At 52.2% G+C, this 19,941-nt stretch overlaps 2 protein-coding genes across 3 annotated transcripts in view; one reads left to right on the top strand and one right to left on the bottom strand.

The window, feature by feature from the left end:
• The first annotated feature begins 2,810 nt into the window (after nucleotides 1-2,810).
• LOC131588941 (transmembrane ascorbate-dependent reductase CYB561) lies at nucleotides 2,811-6,083 on the top strand. Of its 2 annotated transcripts, none has more exons than XM_058858020.1 (6): nucleotides 2,811-2,922; nucleotides 3,618-3,717; nucleotides 4,004-4,102; nucleotides 4,373-4,476; nucleotides 4,554-4,711; nucleotides 5,312-6,083. In XM_058858020.1, exons 1-6 carry the CDS (start codon nucleotides 2,917-2,919, stop codon nucleotides 5,508-5,510), a joined length of 666 nt encoding a protein of 221 aa, XP_058714003.1. In that variant the 5' UTR covers nucleotides 2,811-2,916; the 3' UTR covers nucleotides 5,511-6,083. The 2 variants fall into 2 exon arrangements, with proteins under 2 accessions (XP_058714003.1, XP_058714002.1); XM_058858019.1 differs by having other exon boundaries at nucleotides 3,618-3,825.
• Nucleotides 6,084-6,525: 442 nt separating this feature from the next.
• TANC2 (tetratricopeptide repeat, ankyrin repeat and coiled-coil containing 2) overlaps nucleotides 6,526-19,941 on the bottom strand; it is a 161,556-nt gene continuing 148,140 nt past the window's right edge. Inside the window, exons 28-31 of the mRNA XM_058857940.1 lie at nucleotides 19,720-19,811; nucleotides 18,086-18,232; nucleotides 16,084-16,184; nucleotides 6,526-14,151 (exon numbers count right to left, since the gene is read on the bottom strand). Of these exons, the coding sequence (XP_058713923.1) occupies nucleotides 12,153-14,151; nucleotides 16,084-16,184; nucleotides 18,086-18,232; nucleotides 19,720-19,811 (2,339 nt within the window). The 3' untranslated portion in view covers nucleotides 6,526-12,152. The remainder of the gene's footprint in view (nucleotides 14,152-16,083; nucleotides 16,185-18,085; nucleotides 18,233-19,719; nucleotides 19,812-19,941) is intronic.

Below are 19,941 nucleotides of genomic sequence, written 5' to 3'. Positions count from 1 at the left end.
CAGATTTTCCAAGGGTCTCAGCTGTGGTGAGGGGGAGTCCTCCCTCTGCTCTGCCCACCCCCCCGGCCAGCTCATCCCAGCCATGGCACAGCCTGATGTCTGAAGGTTTTTCAGTTTATGGTGGCTTTTATGGCTTTAGCAGATGACTCTGGTAAACCATTTTCCAACCAGTGTAAAGGCCCAGCAGAGGCTGTGTGGTGACAGTGTCTCCTCTGGCAGCACCATGCCCCATATCTCGTAGCTCAGCTCCCTCTGCTCGTGGTGGTGGCTCTGGGACTCTGCCCCGGGCTGCAGCAGGAGCCAGACTTTGCTGTTGCTGTGTCAGGTCTCCATCAGGCTCTGGGGCTGCAGTGGGGTTTCAGTTCTGCTGAATCACGCCATGGTGGCAGTGGCGGGTCCCCAGCTCCTGGGGTTTGTGCCCCACTGCACAAGTCCCTGCTGGTGGTGGGGAGGGGGGAGAAAGGAATGGGATGTTGGTGGGGGTTTCAGCTGGGACTTCAGGTGTCTTTGCTCAGTTTCTGTGTGGGTGAGAGCAGACCCAAGTGCCCAAGGGAAGGGCTGGGGGAGCAGCCCTTATAGATATGATATATAACCCAAATATATTATAATATATATATTAAAATATATTATATATTATATTATATATAACCCCAATAGAGGCTGTTACACCTGATCTTCTGCACCAGGGGAGCCCCAGATCCCACCAGCCACTCTAAGTCCCAGGATGCTCCAAGATCCCATGGGTGGTCCAGGGCGGAGGGTGTTGCAAACCCCGCCGTGAGTAAGGGTGCGCTGATTCCCAAGGGTGCTCTGGCTCTGGGGGTGCCCCGTGTCCCTCTGGGGGTCCAGCCTTAGGGCTGGGGGAGTTCCCACCCGGGCCGTGCCTGGTCTCTGTCTCCTACGGGTGATCCAGGGCCGGGGATGCTCCAGAGCCCTGGGCGGTCCCTCTCTCCCCAGGGCGCTGAGCGCCGCGAGCTCCTGGTGACATCTAGCGGTGTCACACACAGGGACAGGGACAGGGACACACAGACACGGCAGGGGGGGGCCGTGGCTGTGGGTGGTCCTGGGGTGCTGCTCGCCCCGGGGACTCTTTCCCGGCGTCGGCCAGGAAGAGCTGAGATGGGGACACCCCTCCTCTCCACCCAGGTCCCCAGTATTCCCAGTTCCCCAGTATTTTCCCTCATATCCTGTCTCCAGGCTTTTTCTCCCTCAGGAATTTTCCACAGGGAGTGCAGGATGTGCCCAGCGGGGCTGGAAGGGCGGCGGGGCAGCTGGAGGTCGGGGGTCCTCTGCTATTCCCCGATTTTTCCGATCCGCCGAGGATGGTTCCCAGTGTCAGGATGTCACTCCAGTGCTGCTGGTGGGTGCAGGGATGAACCAGAGCCGTGCAAGGCCCAAACACAAATTAAATGGTGACAAAGCCCCTGAGCAGGGGTCAGTCCTTGGCAGAGCCTGGTCCTGGCCTGTTTGGGGCTGCGGTGTCACAGAGCGCACCAGGGTGAGCAGCTCGGGGGTGGGAGCGGCCGGGGCTGGGCGTCACACACACTGTAAGTGACTGACCTTGGGGACTGTCCCCAGGATACACAGACTCCACCTGGCGGAGATTCCCCTCTCATTTCGCAGCCCCCTGCCTCCGCTCCTGCCTGCGGTGACACCTCCCTCTGCAGCGATGCTGGGGGTGCAGCTCCCCCTCGCTTTGTCATCGCTCCGTTGCCTTGCCAACGCGGTGGCCCTGTCCCTGCTCAGACACTGTCACCGCTGGGTCTGGCACAGGCAGCACCACTCGGCACCCACAGGTAGGGCTGGGGGACACGGGGGAGCTGCGTCGGTGTCTGCCTCCAACCACCCCCAAGACATCACTCAGACCCTCCTGAGCTATGAACTGGAGAGAATCCCCTCCCCTGCAGAAGCCTATAGCCCCCATCGAGGGCAGAGACAGGCCCTGAGACCCCGCCCCTGGCATTTTGGAGAGCCCCAGAGGCCACAGGGGGTGTGAAACGTGCTTTTTAGAGCATCCTCCCCGCCCAGAGGGGGTGATGGGGTGGGCTAAGCAGATTAACCAGAGAAAACACCCACCATAAGTAAGAAGCACTGGATTTTCCCTGGGAGGGTGAAACTGGGGATGTGCTTGAGGGTGCAGGGGGGACAGAGGCGGGGAGGGGATCAGACAGGACCCTTCAGGTCCTGGTGAAGGGGTCCAGTCATTTCCAGTTTTCCCAGCATTCAGTGGTGGCTAATGGGCAACTCAGAAGATCCCGCTCCCAACAGGCACACCCTGTGTCCTGCTGCCAGGTTGTGGGTGTTCATTCCCTGTCCCTGCATCCTCAGTGCTGTTGGGGACTGTGTTTGCCTTGTGTGAGTGCCATGAGGGCCAGATATTTGCATCTGGTGGGAGGACAGGACAGGACTACATGGGTCCCCATCTGCAACCTCCAGATGTGCCAGCAGCCCCTGGGTGCGATGAGAGTTTGGGGGTGGCTGTTGTGAGGCCGGTGCCTCTCACTGTCCCTCCCCAGTCTGGTCCCCCTGTCCGTCCCGCAGAGCACCCATGGCCCCAGGCAGTGATGCTGGACACAGGCGGCCTTTGCAGTGAAACTTAATGGGATAAACCAATTCCCTTAACCCACTTATCTGGCTGATCCAATAAAGGTGGCTGGGAACAAAGTGTGCATGTAGTCTTAATGCATTCCCTCTCTCCACGCTCCCCCAGTCCTGACAGCATTGTGGGTCCGTCTGCCATAGCTAGCAGGGCGCTCCTCCTCCTCAGAGGCAGTGAAAAGGGGCCAGGGCAGAGGGGGAACGTTGGACCTGGGGACTAGGACCTGCTGTCTCTAGGTGACAGGGAAGAGGAGAGGTGGCTGTGACAGTGGTGGAGGTGGCTCTGACCCAGTGAGGGACAACCCAGCACAAAGCATAATGCAGGTGAGTTGTAGGGGCCATAGGAGGGGTCTCTGGCGGTTGGGTGACACCATGTGTTTGTCCCCCCGCAGCACAGATATTCACTCAGCCCCACGTCCCCAAGGACCATTGATTTTATCATGGAGGGGATCCCTTGCTTGCCCCTGCGCTGCCTTCCTCTCAGGGTTTGGGGGTTGTTGTGGTGGTCTGGGAGTGGGTGGACTGGGGAGAGGTTGAAGGTGGGCCATGGGATGAGCATGGAGTGGGAGGGATGGGGAGCGAGGGATGGGGATGGAGGGACAGTGCTGGAGGACGGAGATGAAAAGGATGGAAGCAGGGACAAGCACAGAAGGACAAGGATGGAGGGGTATGGACAGAGGGACGGTTGTTGCAGGAGGGTTGGGACAGGCAGGGCATAGGCAGGGTCAGGAGGGTTGGGAAAAAGGACAGAAGCAGGCAGGCAGGGACAGGAGGATTGGACGGGAGTCCAGGAACGGGCAGGAGGTGCAGGAGCACGGGGATGGGTGTGCCGCTGCGGCTCGGAGCCACCTCCAGGTGCGGGTGACGCAGCGGGAGCAGGAAGCGGCCGGCAGGTGAGGGTGGAGCGGAGGTGACGGACGCTGCTCGGAGCAGGACCCTGACCCAGGACCGGCCAGCCGGGACCTGCTGTCGCCTGGGGCCACTGTGGTTTCGCTGCCCCCACCCCTCTGTCCCTGCAGGCGTCCATGGATGGGGCCCCGCCGCCCACCAGCCCCACCGGGCTCTCGGTGTACGTGGCCGTGTCGCAGCTGCTGGGCCTGACGCTCCTGGCCACCACAGGTGCCTGGCTGGGCCGCTACCGGGGCGGCGTGGCCTGGCACAGCCCCCTCCAGTTCAACGCCCACCCCCTCTGCATGGTGCTGGGCATGGTGTTCCTCCAAGGTGACGGTGAGCAGGACGGTGGGACACGTCCCCTGTCCCCGCTGCAGCCTCCAAAGCCTGGAGCTGTGGTCGGGCAGGGAAGGAAGGGGACAAAGTGGTGACAAATGACACGGGAAAGTTGCACAAACATCCCTGAGCGATGCTGGGTGATACCTGTGGGTGTTCATGTACCTTCTCCGTGCAGCTCTCCTGGTGTACCGCGTGTTCAGGCACGAAGCCAAGCGCTCCACCAAGGCACTGCATGCGCTGCTCCATGGCCTGGCACTGGTCATTGCCCTCGTGGGTGAGCACTGGGCTGGGCTGGGCTGGGCTGGGCTGGGCTGGGCTGGGCTGGGCTGGGCTGGGATGGGCTGGGCTGGGCTGGGCTGGGATGGGCTGGGATGGGCTGGGCTGGGCTGGGCTGGGATGGGATGGGATGGGATGGGATGGGATGGGATGGGATGGGATGGGATGGGATGGGATGGGATGGGATGGGATGGGATGGGATGGGATGGGATGGGATGGGTGGATTGGACAGGATGTAGCCCTGGTGGTGATGGGCTCTTCTCCACAGGAATCATTGCTGTCTTCGAGTCACACCAGACTAAGGGCATCCCTGACATGTACAGCCTGCACTCCTGGTGTGGGATGGCCACCTTTGTGCTCTACCTCCTGCAGGTAAGGGGTGGGAAGCCCCTGGCCCTCTGGGAGGGAAGGGACTCTGCAGCACCTGTGACACCCCTGTGTCCCCACAGTGGTTCCTGGGCTGCAGCTTCTTTCTGTTCCCTGGTGCCTCCTTCTTGCTGAGAGGGTGGTACAAGCCCCAGCACATCTTCTTTGGCATCACCCTCTTCATCCTCTCCATCACCTCCTGCTTGTTGGGCATTACTGAGATGCTCCTCTTCAAACTCAGGTGGGTGACTGAGCTGGGGTGAGGGGGTGGCACCCCAGACCTCCAGCGGAGGGATGCCCCTGTCCCTGCTCAGTCTGCGGCTCTTAAATCTCTCCCTGAGGCCTTTATTTCTGCTGCTGCTGAATCACTTACCAGATGATGTTTATCAAGGGGTTAGAACCTGCAACAGCTTTCTCTGGGAATGTGGATAAAATGCCCAGTGCCACTCCCCTGTGTCCAGGAGTTTGCAGAACCACTCAGGACACTAATGTTCCTGAGGCCTCTGCTCTTGCAGCTGGTGGACAGAGTGATGACTCCAGCTGCACACTGGGGTCACCCCCAGCCCCAGCACTGTGGGGACAGGGCTATGGGGCATCCCAGGAGCAACTTCCCTCTAGCAGGGAGGGCACTGGGTAGCCCCAGTACAGGACTGTGCCACCAGATGCTGTCACCAAGTGTCTCCCAAAAGTGAGCAAAACACCAACACTCCACTCCTGTTCTGATCTGGGGAAAGGGACCTTTCCCATGGTGTGTGCCAGAAGGATGAGGAGAGGGTCCCAGGCAGGACAGGGACAAGCCACCCACCCCTTAAGGCTTGAGCATCCCTCTCCACCCCTGCAGTGATTCCTACAGCCACTTTGTGCCTGAGGGCATCCTGGCCAACACCCTGGGGGTGCTGCTGGTGGCCTTCGGGCTAGTGGTGGGCTACGTGCTGACACGGGAGGAGTGGAAGCGCCCACCGCTGGCAGAGGAGCTGGCCCTGTCCATGGACTTCAAGACCCTGACAGAGGGAGAGAGCCCTGGTGGTGGCAGCCAGTGACATCCCCAGCTCCTGGTCTCCGGCATGGGCTCCTTGTGATGTCTGAAATGTTCCTGTGCACCCTGTCCCTGGTGGTTTGCATATCTGCCCAGCCCAGGGTTACAAGGACAGCTGGGGAAGGACATGCTTGGGCAATGCTTCCCACTGGACTTGGCCTCGCTTGGCCTTAATCATCCTAAGCTCTGCCCTGTCCATACTTTGGTGGCCCCTGAACTCATCCCAGCCCTGTGGGAATGGCAGTGCTGGCAGGGGCACAAAGAGGGGTCTCTGGGCTCTTCCCCACTCTGGGGATGGAGTGGGAGCAGAGATTTCTGCACTGTGGGTGGCCAAAACCTACAGCCTGTTCCCAGTGCTGGTGGGCAGATGGGATGTTTGCCACCCCTGGGAAGTCTCACTCACTGGTAGCCCCTAACCCTCCAGCATTGCCACATGTCGGGGACACTCCCCTAAAGGGCTCCCTGGGGATTTGGAGTGACCCTATGCCCATGCAGGTTCAGTAGCTTCGTGTCTGAAGTGTTTTCTCCCCATGCTTGATGTGTTTGCTCAGTGGATGCTCCCAACCTAATAAATGTTTGCAGCTAACCCTGTCCTCCTCCTGACTCTGCCCCCCAGATCAGTTTTGGGGTACCCTCGAGTTCCCACATGCTGAAGGCAGCTGGGAGAGAAACTGCCTGAGGGGCCAGGGAGGGTGGGTGGGTATTAGGGATGGGATTGTCCTGTCCAGCACTGCAGACCTCGGTGGTTGTGTGAGGGACCCCATGGGGACATCTCCAGGGTCTGGCCATGCACTGGGTGTTACAATTATTAGCCACTCTGTTATTAAATGCCTTTTGCTGGTGGCAGCAGTAGCGCTGACTCTGTCGCCTCCTGCTCCTGGTGGTTCCCTGTCCCCACCCCTATGCAGCCACTGTGAGACCCAACCCTCACACCATCATTTCCACACCAAGAAGCATCAGAATACTCCTTCACTGACCCCAGTGTGGGAAAAACAGCAGACCAGACACCATTTCCAAGTGTTAACCATTTATAAATAAGTACATTTTTTCATACATACAGTTTTCATTGTACAGATTACAATCTGTATACATTGGGGGGGGGGGGAATGCATTCTTTTGAACTTTTCACATCTATCTCACAGCTCACATGTACAGACAAGAAAACTCTGCTCAAGCAAATACAGCAAAGGAAAAAATATGTTTTCTTTTTTCCTTAGAGATGAGAGGCAAAGGCCTCTGCTGTTGGCAGGGGCTGCTCTTCCCACTGCACAATATCACAACTGTGTGGTGTTCAATATATCAGAGAGAATAGAACATGCACTGGATAATATACTGTACAGAGAGGAAGTCCTTTACATCAGAATTATAGAAAAGCTAAAGGAAAATTTGAGTGTCTTAAAGATCTTCCCAGCAAGTGTCTCAGAGGACGGCAACCAGGGAGTTGTACAAAGCACAAGGCAGGTGTAGTGGACGTGTTTGTACCCAACTCAGATCCTCTTGGATGCGAAGACAGAAAGGAGATGGAACGCTGAATGCAACACTATGGCAAAGAAAAGGCTGGACAGGGATGAGCCCAGCGGTACTGGCAGAGTCCACGGAGTCTCTGGTTATCGGTGTAGCAACACAATGGACTTTATGTAGCACACAGTGCTGCTCTCAGTGGCTGGCTGAGCAGTGCCCAGTGAGGCAGACCTGTGGGGACCCAGCTCTATGTGCACAAGGCTTTCCCACCTACCCATCCCGACCCTGACTTGCCTCCCCACCGCTGTCTCTGGACAGCATCACCCAAAGGGATGAAGTCTTTCGGCAAAGCAGCCCTCTGTTTTCACAACCATGGATGCGATCCCATCAGATGGGACCCATCTGCCGACTCCCCAGTACCACGACAGCTAGAATATGAGCAGGAGGAAGGATACGGCTGGCAGGTTGGGTGTCTGTTGCCTTTCCCTGGGATGGCCATGCTCGCTGTGATCTCTTGGGTCGGTCTGTACCAGTTGTGGTGAGATCCAGCTGTATAGTCAAGAGTTGGACACGAACGCATCTTGCTAAAGAATTGAGCCCTTAGTGGTTTATATTAGAAAAAAGAGTGATTGAATGAAAATCCAGCAATTATTCACACAAAGCTGAAAAGAACGCAGATTCACTTTCAACCGTTGTGCTTTGTGTCCAACACACCACCCAGCAGCCTGCGCAGTGCAGCCAGCATGGGGTGAAGGCATTGATTTGCAGAGGTCCCAGCTCTTTCCCTAAGCCCTTGGGTAAACGCTGATAACCCAGAAGAGTTACCTTGAATTCCCAAGACTACAGCAAAGTACAACCACCAAGGAGCTCGTGGCAGCTCACTTTGACCCCCGCAGGCAAGGAAGGCGGAGGATGAGCAGGCACGCTGGCTTGCTTGGTTCTCTAGGTAAGGCAGAGCTGGCACTTCGGTTTTAGCTAGACTTCTCCTGGGTAGCCCTGAATATACTGCAACATTTGTAAAGGAGACTGAATCGCTCCCAGTTTACTACCCACTCTGGTTCCAGACCTCATCCCAGCATGACTCTGGTGTTTGGCATACGCATGCTCACATGTTCACACCAGCCACACGGTTTTCTTCACAGCTAGGTTAAAAAAAAATAACCAGAAAGTTCAGTGGTTGGATTGATATAGCTGGGCACTGGTGCCACAGCGGACAGACAGATGGACAGAAACACATCTCAGGTTGCTGTAGCTGTCACAGTCCTCCCAAACAGTGACACAGAGAAAGCAGCTCAGGCTGTGCATCCTTTGGAGATGGATCTCAAAGGATCTGTCTTTGTAAAACCCTCCTTCCTAAGCACTTTGATGCCCACTCAAGACTATGTCCAAAGCCCTCTGATGCCACTCCCAGCCTGGCTGGGGGGACACTGCAGAGCCCCCCACCATGTTAGTGTCCCCTCCCCTGGGCCACAGCATCCTCCTGACCTGGGAGAAAAGCAAGAGCCAATGAACCCCCACTGAGGGATGGGGCAGACACCCACACCTGATGCTGGGAGAGAAGATTCCAGCTCTGCGGTGGCACACCTGGGTCTCAGAGCAGCCACAGGTGAGGATGAGAGACACCTGGTGGGAAGGTTGGCTAAAGGAAGAGTCAGCTTCACCATCACTTTTGGCACTGCCTTCCCCATGCACCCCAAGAATGAAAACCGGAGTTTCAATATCAAGAACCTGCTTTGCTCGGTGGACCCAAAATCCTACTTGCTCGAAGACGGGGCTTGCCCATGGTACCACTGCAGCTGGGAGTGGCACCAGCTGGCAGCACTGTCCTGCATCTTAATTACTCAAAAAGCAATTAAATATGTAGCACAGACATACAGGACAGCTCAATGTCTGAAACTGAGTGTGATCCCACAATGTGGCCTGTGGTTGTCAGACCTACATCTAAGAGGAGAGGATGAAGGGCCCTCAGGGTGAGAGCTGATCTTGTGCTCCCCCCAAGCACAACGGGGCCATGCTAGCACAACATAGAATGACCTCTTTTTCTCCTCATGCAAAGATTAAATTGTGACTTAGAAGACATAAGAGACTGAGCAAGAACAGCTTTTCCAGGAAGAAATGTGCTTCTCACCCACCTGGTGACCACAGCAGCCATCTCTGCTTGACTGTCTGTAAGAGAATTGCCGGGAAAGTGCTTTAAAAACACTGCAAATAATTTTGTATTCAAAAATTACTCAATTTGTTGATGCTTATATACAGGAGTCAGTTCTTGTGCTATAAATGTTATGATTCATTGCTTTGTTTCTTTTCTCTTTTTTTTTTTTTGAAAAATACACTAAGAGACATGAGCTGTTTTGCTATTTTTCTAATTAAGACACTACTCACGCTTAAATATCCAATATTTATCATAGTAACAAATTCAAACAGTAAAGTGCAGCCATTTACAGAGAGAACAGATGGAAAACCATTAGTGCAAGAATCTGTGGAAAATGTAACATGTGGAATTGTGAAAAAACCTGCATGCCGCAGTGTTTCAAGCCTTCTTCAGCTTCATGGTTGTGTTAAAAGCGTGAGCTGTTTTCTTTTTCCCTTAAAACATCTTCAGAAACTGAAAAGTTACACACAGGAGTGCTGTAGGGGATGTTTTGAAGGACAGGACTGGGAGCAGAAGGCAGTGAGTGGCAAAAGCAAAGCACGAGCAGTTCTCCTGTCAATGCTCCTGGACCACCCTGTTGGTGTGGCAGTGGCGAGGATCCACCTGCGGTCGCAGCGTGTCTCACTCAGCCAGACAGAACAGGGACAGGGCTGAACTGGGTTACTTGTTCCTTTCAAAGAAGCAACTAAAGGTAGGAAGCCACTCACTCAGGCAGAAAACTGGAGGATGGGAAGCACTAAGCAAAGTGACTGATGCTGCTCCAGACCCAGGATACGTCTCCCAGCTATGGGTGTGTGGGATGCAGAGGAGAAATCGGTTATTCCTTACAATACAGAGCATGTTATTTCAAAAATGAGAGGAAGAAAGAAAACCATCACACCCCATTTGCAAGGCGAGAAACCATGCACAGAGCTGAGTGTCCTCACAGGGTACCTGCCCCATCGAAGGGGTCCCAGCCAGCCCCCATTTTACAGAGCCCTGGGATAAAGCAAAGAGTCAGCACTGGGTTGCACCTCAAGGAAGAAAACACCAACCTCAATCCAAATTTGCTTTGACAAACACCAGATGGCCCAAGAAAGCCCCAAAATTGCCAAAACTCATAGAGGAACCCTGCCTCCCAAATGCTTTCCATGTGTCTATAAGACACAAGCCTCCCCTGGCCCAAGGTGTGCATGTCCCAGCTTTCTCTGAGCAAATTAGGCAATGAAATAGCAATGAGATGTGCTGAGCCACAGACAGGGGAAAAAAAAAGCCCCATCGAAGCCAGGGTTTGCTTAAAGAGTTCCGGACCCTGCACTGAGCTGGTGTGAATGGGTGCAGCTGCAGTGATGTGGTGCTGGGATGTGCTCACTCACACCAGCAGAGGTTGGAGCTTGTGATTTGGTTCAAGAAGTCTTGCAATCGATTCGCAGTAGCCCTTTGGAGGTAACGCTCCCCTGCTCAGCACTGAATCGCTTCCAAGAGTTGATATGAGTGAGGTTTGGCATTGGGCAACAGGCACTAGTTTGCTTTAAAACAAGCTACAGCATTATCGCTCTCCCTCCCATCATCCCACCCTTCACCCTCAGAACAGAAAAGGCAAATCACAAACCCACCAGGAATAAAGGAATCAGTAAAGGAAATTCTTACCCCCACCTCGAAAGAAATTTTCAGCAAATAATTGAAAAATTATTGAAAATTCTATAAAAAGGATTTTGGAACCGGCCCTTGCTTTTCATGTTGTCTTGATGAGACTTGCATTTGATTACAAAACTGAAAATAATAGAAAAAACCCAACCCAAACTGGGAAATTTCCTGAAATAGATAACATAAATAAATTATAAATAGGTTTCTCTTAACTACAGCTTCTCAAAAAGGAACACATGGTCTCTACCATACACAGATATGGAACACGGTGTCCCTGTCCAGGATTTTGGGAACAGAGGATCTCAGAGAAGCATAGCCCTTGCTACAGCCCCTGCTCCCTGGCAGGACTGAGCAGGGAAGGGATGCTGCAGGGCTGGGACTGCAGAAGGACCCTTCCTCTTTTGGGACCATCATGCCATGTTCTATATCCTCATCCTAAAAAAAATGTAAAAAACAATTAAGAATTGCAATTTTCCTCTTTGAATACCATTTCCTAAGTCAGATTTTTGCTCTTCTTGCAAGTGATAAATCCCCCCAGATTTAGATAAGTCCCCAATACTAACTTGCCCTGTGCAAATGCTGTGGATGAGGTGTAGTCTGCCAGCAGTGTGAAGCAGTTAGTGCAATCCCAGTTCATGCACAAGAGGTTCCTGGCCAATTCCCTTGGCTAATTAAAACAAATAACAAAGGGCCAACCTTAATCCCTCAGTGCTTGTAAAATGCCCCAGAGCAAAGAAATAAGTGTGAGGGTACCTGGTAGATACTTGGAAAGCAGCAAAGTGCCGTCTGATCCCCACCCCTTCTGGCCAATGACAAGTTAAATACGGAAGGAAAGCGCTGTAAACCAGCAGAATCAGGATGGGTATTGTGGGTGCTGTGCATAGCTACTGGTGTTAAATCACTGAGGGTAATCCTCTCTTTGGGGCAAAGAGCCAAACAACCTGGCTGGCACGGGGACCTGTGAATGCATCCTTGGGAAAGGCTCCTGTGGAATTCCCTAGGAATTCCCATCAGAGTTGAGTAAGAAATCACTGAAACAAAAGAAACCAATTTAAATCCAAGGCAGTTGTCTCTTGAAAAAGATCTGGTTACCTCCTGCTGTGTAGGGTTATCTCTGGATCACCCCACATCATGGACTAAGATATCCTGGTTGGAACTTTGCTGGAATTGGGCAAACACTGGCTCTGCTGATGTTGGCTTCACAGTCAGCTGGGGAACAAAAGGGCTGGAGCACGTGCATGGCTGTCTGACCACCACATAAAGTACCGGAGAAACTTGATCATGTAGCTATCAAAGAGAAATAAAAATAATAATAATAATAGTAATTATAATTATAAGAGTATGCATGGAAATCAAGCTTGGAAGTGTGTGCTGAAAACATGAGGGTCTCACTCCAACAAGTGTCTTTTACACATTAGACTCCACAAATGGTCTCTTTGGTTTGATTGGGGACGTCTGCCCTTGCCTGGAGTCCCTGGAGAGCTGCCTGTACAGGTTATCCTGGTAGGCCTGCGCCACAGGCAGCGTCCTTGCCACCTTGACATCGGGATACGAGGAGGCTTGGGTGACTCTCTCCAGGAGGTCTCCCCGGGACCCATTGGCCAGCATCCCATGGGGGCTGTAATAGTCTTCCTCTAGCAAATGGCCATTCTGTGCATTGTTGGTTTTGTTATAAAAGGCAATGTTGCTGATTGAAGAGGGCGGGCTAAAGGATTCTGGCTGGGGCAGATTGCCAGGAGATGTAGGACTAATGACAGTGTCCACTGATGACACAGCCCAGGTCCGGTTCTGTTGATGGAGATGGGGGTACTGCTGAGTCCGAGCAGTTTTATCTATGATTCCCATGAAAGGCGTGGTCCGGGAACGGGCTGGCTCGCTGGGGTAGCCCCCCTGTGTGGGCGAGACTGGAGACAGCTCATCGCATGATCTGTCGTAGGCTGGCTTGAGGGGAATCTCCATTTGCTGAATTGAGGCAGAGGGGCGAAAGTTGGGAGTCAGGTTGGAGGTGGAAGAGATGCTATTGCTGGAAGGGGAGAAGCGGAGGCCAACGCTCTGAGAATGGAGTAGAGGCCTTGGAGTTGGTGGGTGAGGCTTGATTTCACTGGGATTGACTGTGATGGGCCTTCTTATGAGATGAGACACATCTGGAGAGCCCAGCTGGTTGGCGGGGAGGGAAGAACGCTCCAGGTCAAGCTTTGAGTGGCACACCGGATAGTAGGAGGCGGACTGGCTTCGCCCAATCTGAGGTGTCTGGTTGTATCTCATCCCCCCTCTGTATGCTGAGGATGGTCTCTGTGGAAGGTCTTCTTTGGCCAGCCCTCCATGCTGACAGATGGCTCCGGCGCTGAGACTTGCCTGTACGTGCTGCACGGGCCTGCTGTCACCCACAATGCCCCCGATGGAGCCCTGGTAGACCAGCCGGCTCTGGCTGACCCCCATGTCCCCTGATGACGACTGGTACTTGCTGGCCATCGAGTGGGCAACCTGGCTGTACGCACCTGTTGGGATGACAGTACTGGAATGGACGGCAGAGCTGGGCTGATTGCTCCTCACGATCTGTGCCTTGGCTGGCTGCAGCCTCAGTCCTGGCTGCGGCACAGCCACCGGCAGCTGGGGCATCTGGAAGGATCTCTGCGTCATCTTGGATAGCGGAGACTTGGGTCTGCTGGGGAGCTGGGTGACCCCACTGGGTTCCTGCTGGTAGCGCACTGGGGAGCCGGACTGGGACCTATAAACGCTCATGCTCTCTGCGGGGGGACTGGCGCGGTACTGCGGGCCTCTGCGGAGGGGAGATGGGGGCGGGCTCTGATACTCCTTCCCTTGGCTTCCGACAGGAGGGGGGCTGAAGCGGTAAGTGGAGCCCTGGTGAGCTGGGGATGTGTGTGGAGGACTGGGTCTGTAATGTGAGTTTTGGTGTGTTGGAGACAGAGCAGGAGATGTGGACTGGTACCCCTGCCTGGTCGGTGAACCCACAGAGCTGTTGGACCTGAAATCAAAGACTTGATGAGAGCTGAGAGGTGAGCCAGAAATATAGGCTGAATCCCTGTGAGCTGGAGATGGGGGTGGGCTCTGGATGATGGGCAGCCCTTGGTTTGGCCTGGACTCTGTCTGCAAGCCAATGGAAACATTTTCTACATCCTGCTCAAGGTATTCCTCCTCAAAGATATCCTGCACAGTATACAGCTCTTCATGCTGGGCTTCAGGTTCTGGCTCCACTGGGAGTGGCGATGGTGGCTGCTGCTGCTGCTGCTGCTGCTGCTGCTGTTGCTGCTGCTGCTGCTGTTGCTGCTGCTGCTGCACCTGCCTGCACTCCTCCTCCACCCGCATCAGCAGCCGCTGGATCTCACGGTTGTTAGGACACAGTTTGATGGCCTCGTTCAGGTCCTCCAGGGCTGCTGAAAACTGCCTGCTTGACAAAGGAACAGAAATGAGATCTGAAAGTACTCTGGATTTGGATGGAGCTGTTTTCAGAGATTCCAGGGCAATAAAGTGGCTTGTGCATGTTACTGAGGCAGAGATTTGTGATTGCTACTGCTTGCTGCACTTCTCACACGCTGCCTTATGGGCCTCCCTTGGATTTATGTTATCCAAACAGAGGGAAAATTCTGGAGACAAAGGGAACAGAGTCCTGAGATGGCACAACCCACAACAGCAAACATGTCTGCCTCTGCAGCTTATGTTAGGGGCTAATTAATTACTCCCTCCAGCATCACCATGAGCTTCACCTCTGTTTTAGCGAAGGGGACACCAACACATTGATCACTGCAAACCCAGCTCACCTCTGCTGCAAACAAGCTCTGACAGAGCTACAGCCACTTACACCAGTGAAAATTTAACTTCTGCCTCATGCCAAGACCACACAGCGTCAGGCCTGGCTTCAGAGCTCAGGGGCTCCCACAGGTCAGTGCTCTGGGCAAGGCTTGTCTCTCCAGTTGTGCAGTGGATTTGGCTAACTTCTTTGGAATGAAGCAATCAAGCAATGTGCCAGAGGCTGTGAGCCCAGGGAAGCCTTTGTGAGGGAAAGGCCAGCCTAGGAGCTGTAACAGGGAGGTGGGGGGTTTGGGAAGGGAGTTTTCATTTATAGGGACACTGTTCACTCTGGAGCAAAATGATGTGTTTGAACATGACTGTGATCTGTGAAAACCCACCCAGATGGGGGAAAAGGTCCCCATCTGTGATTCTCCCCCCAGCACCTCCCAACACTGGCTTAATCTTTTGTACAAGCCATCAAGGATCAGGTGGAATAAGGAAAGGCCTCCTTCTCTACCAGCGTGACTTCAGGATGCTGCTGGGCATAGACTGGGACAGGGAGAAGCAAAGCCCAAGTGGTGACAGTTTCTGTTGGAGAGACCCGAGGAGAAAAGGACACTGGTATGTGGGAGACTGATATCATCTGGAGAGGAACATGGGTCTTAAGGTTCCTCTTAATGTTTTGGGAACAATGGAGAGGAGACCATTAAAGGAAAGGCATGAGGTGTGTATACAGCTCAGCTCCTCCTCTGTGGAACAGAAAGTTATGGCTTCACCTCCCACATCAGGACCTGGTGGACCTGCACCAGCTGGGCCAGGGGCCCAGCTCCACCCTTTACTCCAGCATGGAATGTCACACAGTGGTGGTATCTGCTGAGCTGGGATGTTTGCACAGAGGGGCTCACATACCTGCACTGCAATGTGAGATATTCTGGCTGAAAATTAAAGAGATGCAGTGTCAGGGTGCCCATTCCTTGTGAAGAAGAATTCCCAAGGAGTCCTGATGCTCATTAGGAATGGCAAATAGATCTAATCTCATATCTCTTAGCCTTCAGGGAGGTAGGTAGCCCTCCAGGAGCTGGTTGTAGCGCCCTGGGCACAAGTTCTGGCTGGAGGCTCCTTGGACAGTGCCTGCCTGCAGCCACTGCTCCGCTGGTCAGCAGCATCTGCTGGGCAGATGCAGGATAGAGATGCACAGATTTTAAGGCTAGAGAAGACCACTGTGACGAATGTGTCTTCCCTCTTACACAACAAAGGCCAGAGTCATATTCTGCTTTGAGTCCAAGCTGTAGTCAAACTAAGTGTACTTTGAAAAAGAACACCCCACTTTGGTGCACAGTGTTGTAAGAAGTCCAGGCAAAGTTCCACTGAGACAAACCTCTCAAAACATTTGGACACAGAAATCACCAAATGAGGGAGGGCATTACTTTGGAGTAAACTCAGGAAGTTTGTGATCTCATTAATGAACGTTCCTTGTCCATTTCCTCCCGTGGGGGCACTGCCTGGCTTTGCACAGTGGGTGCCCACACTTGATGTGACAAGCTTGCAGAGCCTGGCCCCTCACACCCTTCTTTCTGTCCCTCCTCACCTGCTGCTGCGTTTGGCCCTTGCTCTTGCATAGTAAGCTTCGTAAGATTTCGGTTTCAGCTCCAGTGCTTTAGTGGCAAATTCTTCTGCCATTCCAAAATCCTGTCATTTGAATAGGTGCGCAGGTAAGTAACTGAATAAATTTAGAAATAAAAATACATACAGCATGGGAATAAAACCAACTTAGTATGGATTTTTTTTTGTATTGCATGGAAAACTTAATGGCATTGGAATATTTCACATGGATTCAATGTCATTTACAGACTGGGAGCTATGATGGCATTTCCAAAGACTTGGGCGTGGTTAACGCAAGTTGCTGTCATCACCCACAGAGGCCAGCAAGTCTCATTGTGTCCCCAACAAGTGCATGTAAATCTCTCTCTAACAACCTAAAGTCTTGAGGAAACATATGGACTTGCAGAGGCTGGAACATCATCTCATGAGCCATTTTTTTTCCATAGTTGAAAGCAATAGGAAACCTTTCCCATGCCCTTCTGCTTCCCTGAACACACTGACATTCTTCAAGGGGCTGGAGAAAACTGCCTGTGAAGGACAGAGCTACATTAGCTGCCAACAGGACCTGCCTGGCAAAGGTCTCCTATCAATACCACTGTTCCTCACTTCTTCATGACAGCTCACCTGGGGGGATAGTTTGAGAGCAGGGAGAGGGTGACAGTGTGGGATGGGACTGCTCTGGGTACTTTCCAGGGGCAGTGCCATGAGACCAGATTATCAGCTCTGGTTTAGACCCTGTCACCACCCTCCCTTGTCTTATCCTGAATGCTTTGTGTCCCACTAAGCTCAGCACTTGTGAAGGAGAACTCTTCCTAGTGGGGAGGATTCCATTTTGCAATGAAACACTGCTTTGGATTGCTGCACTGGGCTATGACCTGAGCAGCTCTGGGAGAAAGGAGTGAATAGTGCTGCTCATGATTTGTTCAAAAACTTGTGAAGCCAACCCTTGCATTGGGCATGCCCTGCCTGGGGAAGCTTAAACTTCTGTTTGTACCTGCAGCAGCAGTTACTGAGGAGTTACTGTCCAACAAACTGAATTGGGAATGCAGTCATGAGACAGGTACCTATATGGTCTCATCTACAGGTGCAAAACCTGCAAGAGCAAATACAACCTTCTGAAATTTTCTATCACAAAACCTGGCATTCCCCAGTCAACGATAAACCAAAAATCTTGTCCTCAAAGCACAGTACAAGGGATGGAGTTGATTAGCTGTGAACTGTCTGATTTAAAGAGAAGGTTCACACTTTTTCTCCAAACTGTGTTTGTTCACCAGCATCAAGATATTATTCCCCTGGTTTTCAATCTTTCTTCCTCATAGAAAAAGAAATGAAAGTGTCCCAAAAGCTCCTTCCCCTCCAAAAGTGTAACTTTTGCTGACTCACGACCTCAGCAATGTCACTTTTTGAGTTTATGCAGACTTCAATTTTCGGAAGTGAAAGCCCCTGCACTCCAAGCCAGGGAAGGCTGGCAGAACAGGCATCTATCTGCACGAGCTGGTTGCTGGATGCTGCCAGATTGTAGTGGGGAGAGTGACAGGGATCTGGAAGTTCTAGGACAAGAGGGAGTCTTGTGGAGGTGTTTCTGGATGAGTCACTGCCCTGGGGAAGTGCTAACCTAACCCCCTAAGCATATGCTCCTTCATTTGAAATTAATTAGTATTCAGAGAAGCACATCTCCTGGCTCCTCCTCACTGTTGCCCCAGAAATCTGGAAAATGCCTCCACCCCCATGCGATGATGTGAACATCATCATCAAAAGGGAGTAATAAAAAATTCAAAGAGCTATAAACATAGCAATGAATTTTTAATAATCTGAAACGCGTACTAAATCACTACTGCTTTGGAATTATAAAATGTCAGTGCTCTGTGAAGGACAACCAGGTTACAGAGAGATCTGAGAGGCTAAAGCACGATTGGGGTGGACATGCCTCTGCAGAGGCACAAAGCTGTGGCACTGTGCTTAAGGCCATGAAAAGAGGGGACACTTACATTCATTTTCCGTCGACACCGGGAGAGGTTGAGAAGCAGCGACACCTTCAGCTCACGGAAGGTTTTCAGGTCTTCTCCAAACCCTTCTCTGGGGAATTTTTTCAGAGCATACTGGTAGCGCTGGGCAGCCTCTTTCACTTTACCTTTCTATTAAAAGGAAAACACGTCAAAACTCATCCTTGGGTTGGGTTTACTTCCCAGCAGAGAATTCACTCATCAGCCCCACCAATGTTTTAAGTGTCTAAGGAAACAAAACTTCACTACTTAGCTCTTTCCTAGAAAGGAAGGGCAGAACATTTGATCAAGGGAACATCTGAGCTGGAAAGGCAGATGCCTTGCACAAGTTGAGATCTCCCACTTCATACAGAGCTGTCACATTACAGCAGGAAACATGGAGAAATGGTGTTAACTCGATACAACTCCATCTGGCTCTTGGCTCGATGGTCTTTTGAGCTGGGTGATCAGTTACCCATTCCTGGAAAACACCCTCCACCCAAAGCTTAATGGACATCCAGGAGGGTAAGGAACACAAACTGTGGGACTTTGGGTGGAGCTCTGGGGCTCAGAGGGCAATAGCAAAGATCAATGTTACGGCACTGCCCTGGCTCTGAACTTGGACAAACAGGATGAGATTCAGTCCTCCCTGGACTTCAGATGTTTAAAACTCTGCATCTGAGTCTTTTAACTGGGTTCCGTTTATAATTATTGGCATGCAACAGTCACATTCAAAGGTGACTCATCTCTGCTATTTTTGGCAACTAATTTTGGGATGGGACGATGTGTAACCTGAAGGGGGGCAGCTGACAGGCAGGGTGAGAGAACGAGGGCAGGATGGGATCTAGGACACACACAGTTCCTCATGACCCAGACATAAAAATTTTGCAGCTACAAATAGTGAGTTTTAAAAACTTGTAGACTCAGGTTTCTCAGCTGTATCATGTTTCTCTGGCAGGTAACTCCGATTACAATGCCAGCTTTGTGTATTTTTTGCTTCACCCTTAGAGCCTCACAGTGAATCATTGTTGTACTTCACATTTTGTAAGTGTGTGTAAATCCCAAGGTTTTAAAGATTGGCTTAAAACAAACAGAAAGAAAAAAAAAGACTCCCTAACTGTAACAGTGGAATGTCTCCCATGGGCTAAAGGACATGACAAAGCCAGCTGTGTCCTCACAATCTCTTTTCACTGCAAGAAGTTTATTCCAGGAGTCTTTCTGGGATATTCTATCCTGTTGCCACGTTCCCCCAACAGTGAGCCCACTAGGTAATGACAAGGCTGCCAGACCTGATGCAGTGGCAGAAGCACTCCCAGCAAACACTTAGGTCCTGCTGTTTTCAATGAGGAAATGAAGTGCTGGCTCAAATCCAGAGTAATCTGGCTTTGTTTCAGCTTTGTTGCAGGTTTGGGGAATCAATCCCCTCTTCTCCAACCCCACTAACCAAAACCAAATGGTTTAGAACACAAGGAACTCTGTGAGCAGGAGCTTTTACGTGCCATGGGTAAAGGCACCAGCATTAGAATCACAGAACCACTTAGGCTGGGGAGGACCAAGTACTGCCCGAACACAGCCAAAACTTGACACCAAGTGATGCTGCAAGCTGCATCTGTTCCATGTTCCAAACCCACCCATCTCACCTTATAAAACATGTCGCCCTCCTCCATCAGCTTGCTCAACAGGATGATCATGATGTCTGGTTTGGAGGTTGCCATTGCCCAAGTTGCTGGACCTGTAGTGTACAGGATGCATGATGGGTAAAGAACTCATACAATGCAAGGGTGGTAGGAAGCTGGGTGGAAAAAAATACCCTGGGGTGGGAATTTCTGCTGGAGAGAACAACTTGGCATGGTCAAAGGGCA

This window comes from Poecile atricapillus, chromosome 27, assembly GCF_030490865.1.
Source record: "Poecile atricapillus isolate bPoeAtr1 chromosome 27, bPoeAtr1.hap1, whole genome shotgun sequence".
Lineage (NCBI taxonomy): Eukaryota > Metazoa > Chordata > Aves > Passeriformes > Paridae > Poecile > Poecile atricapillus.
The sequence above is the reverse complement of the archived record's forward strand: the minus strand, read 5'-3'. Positions and strand labels throughout refer to the sequence as shown.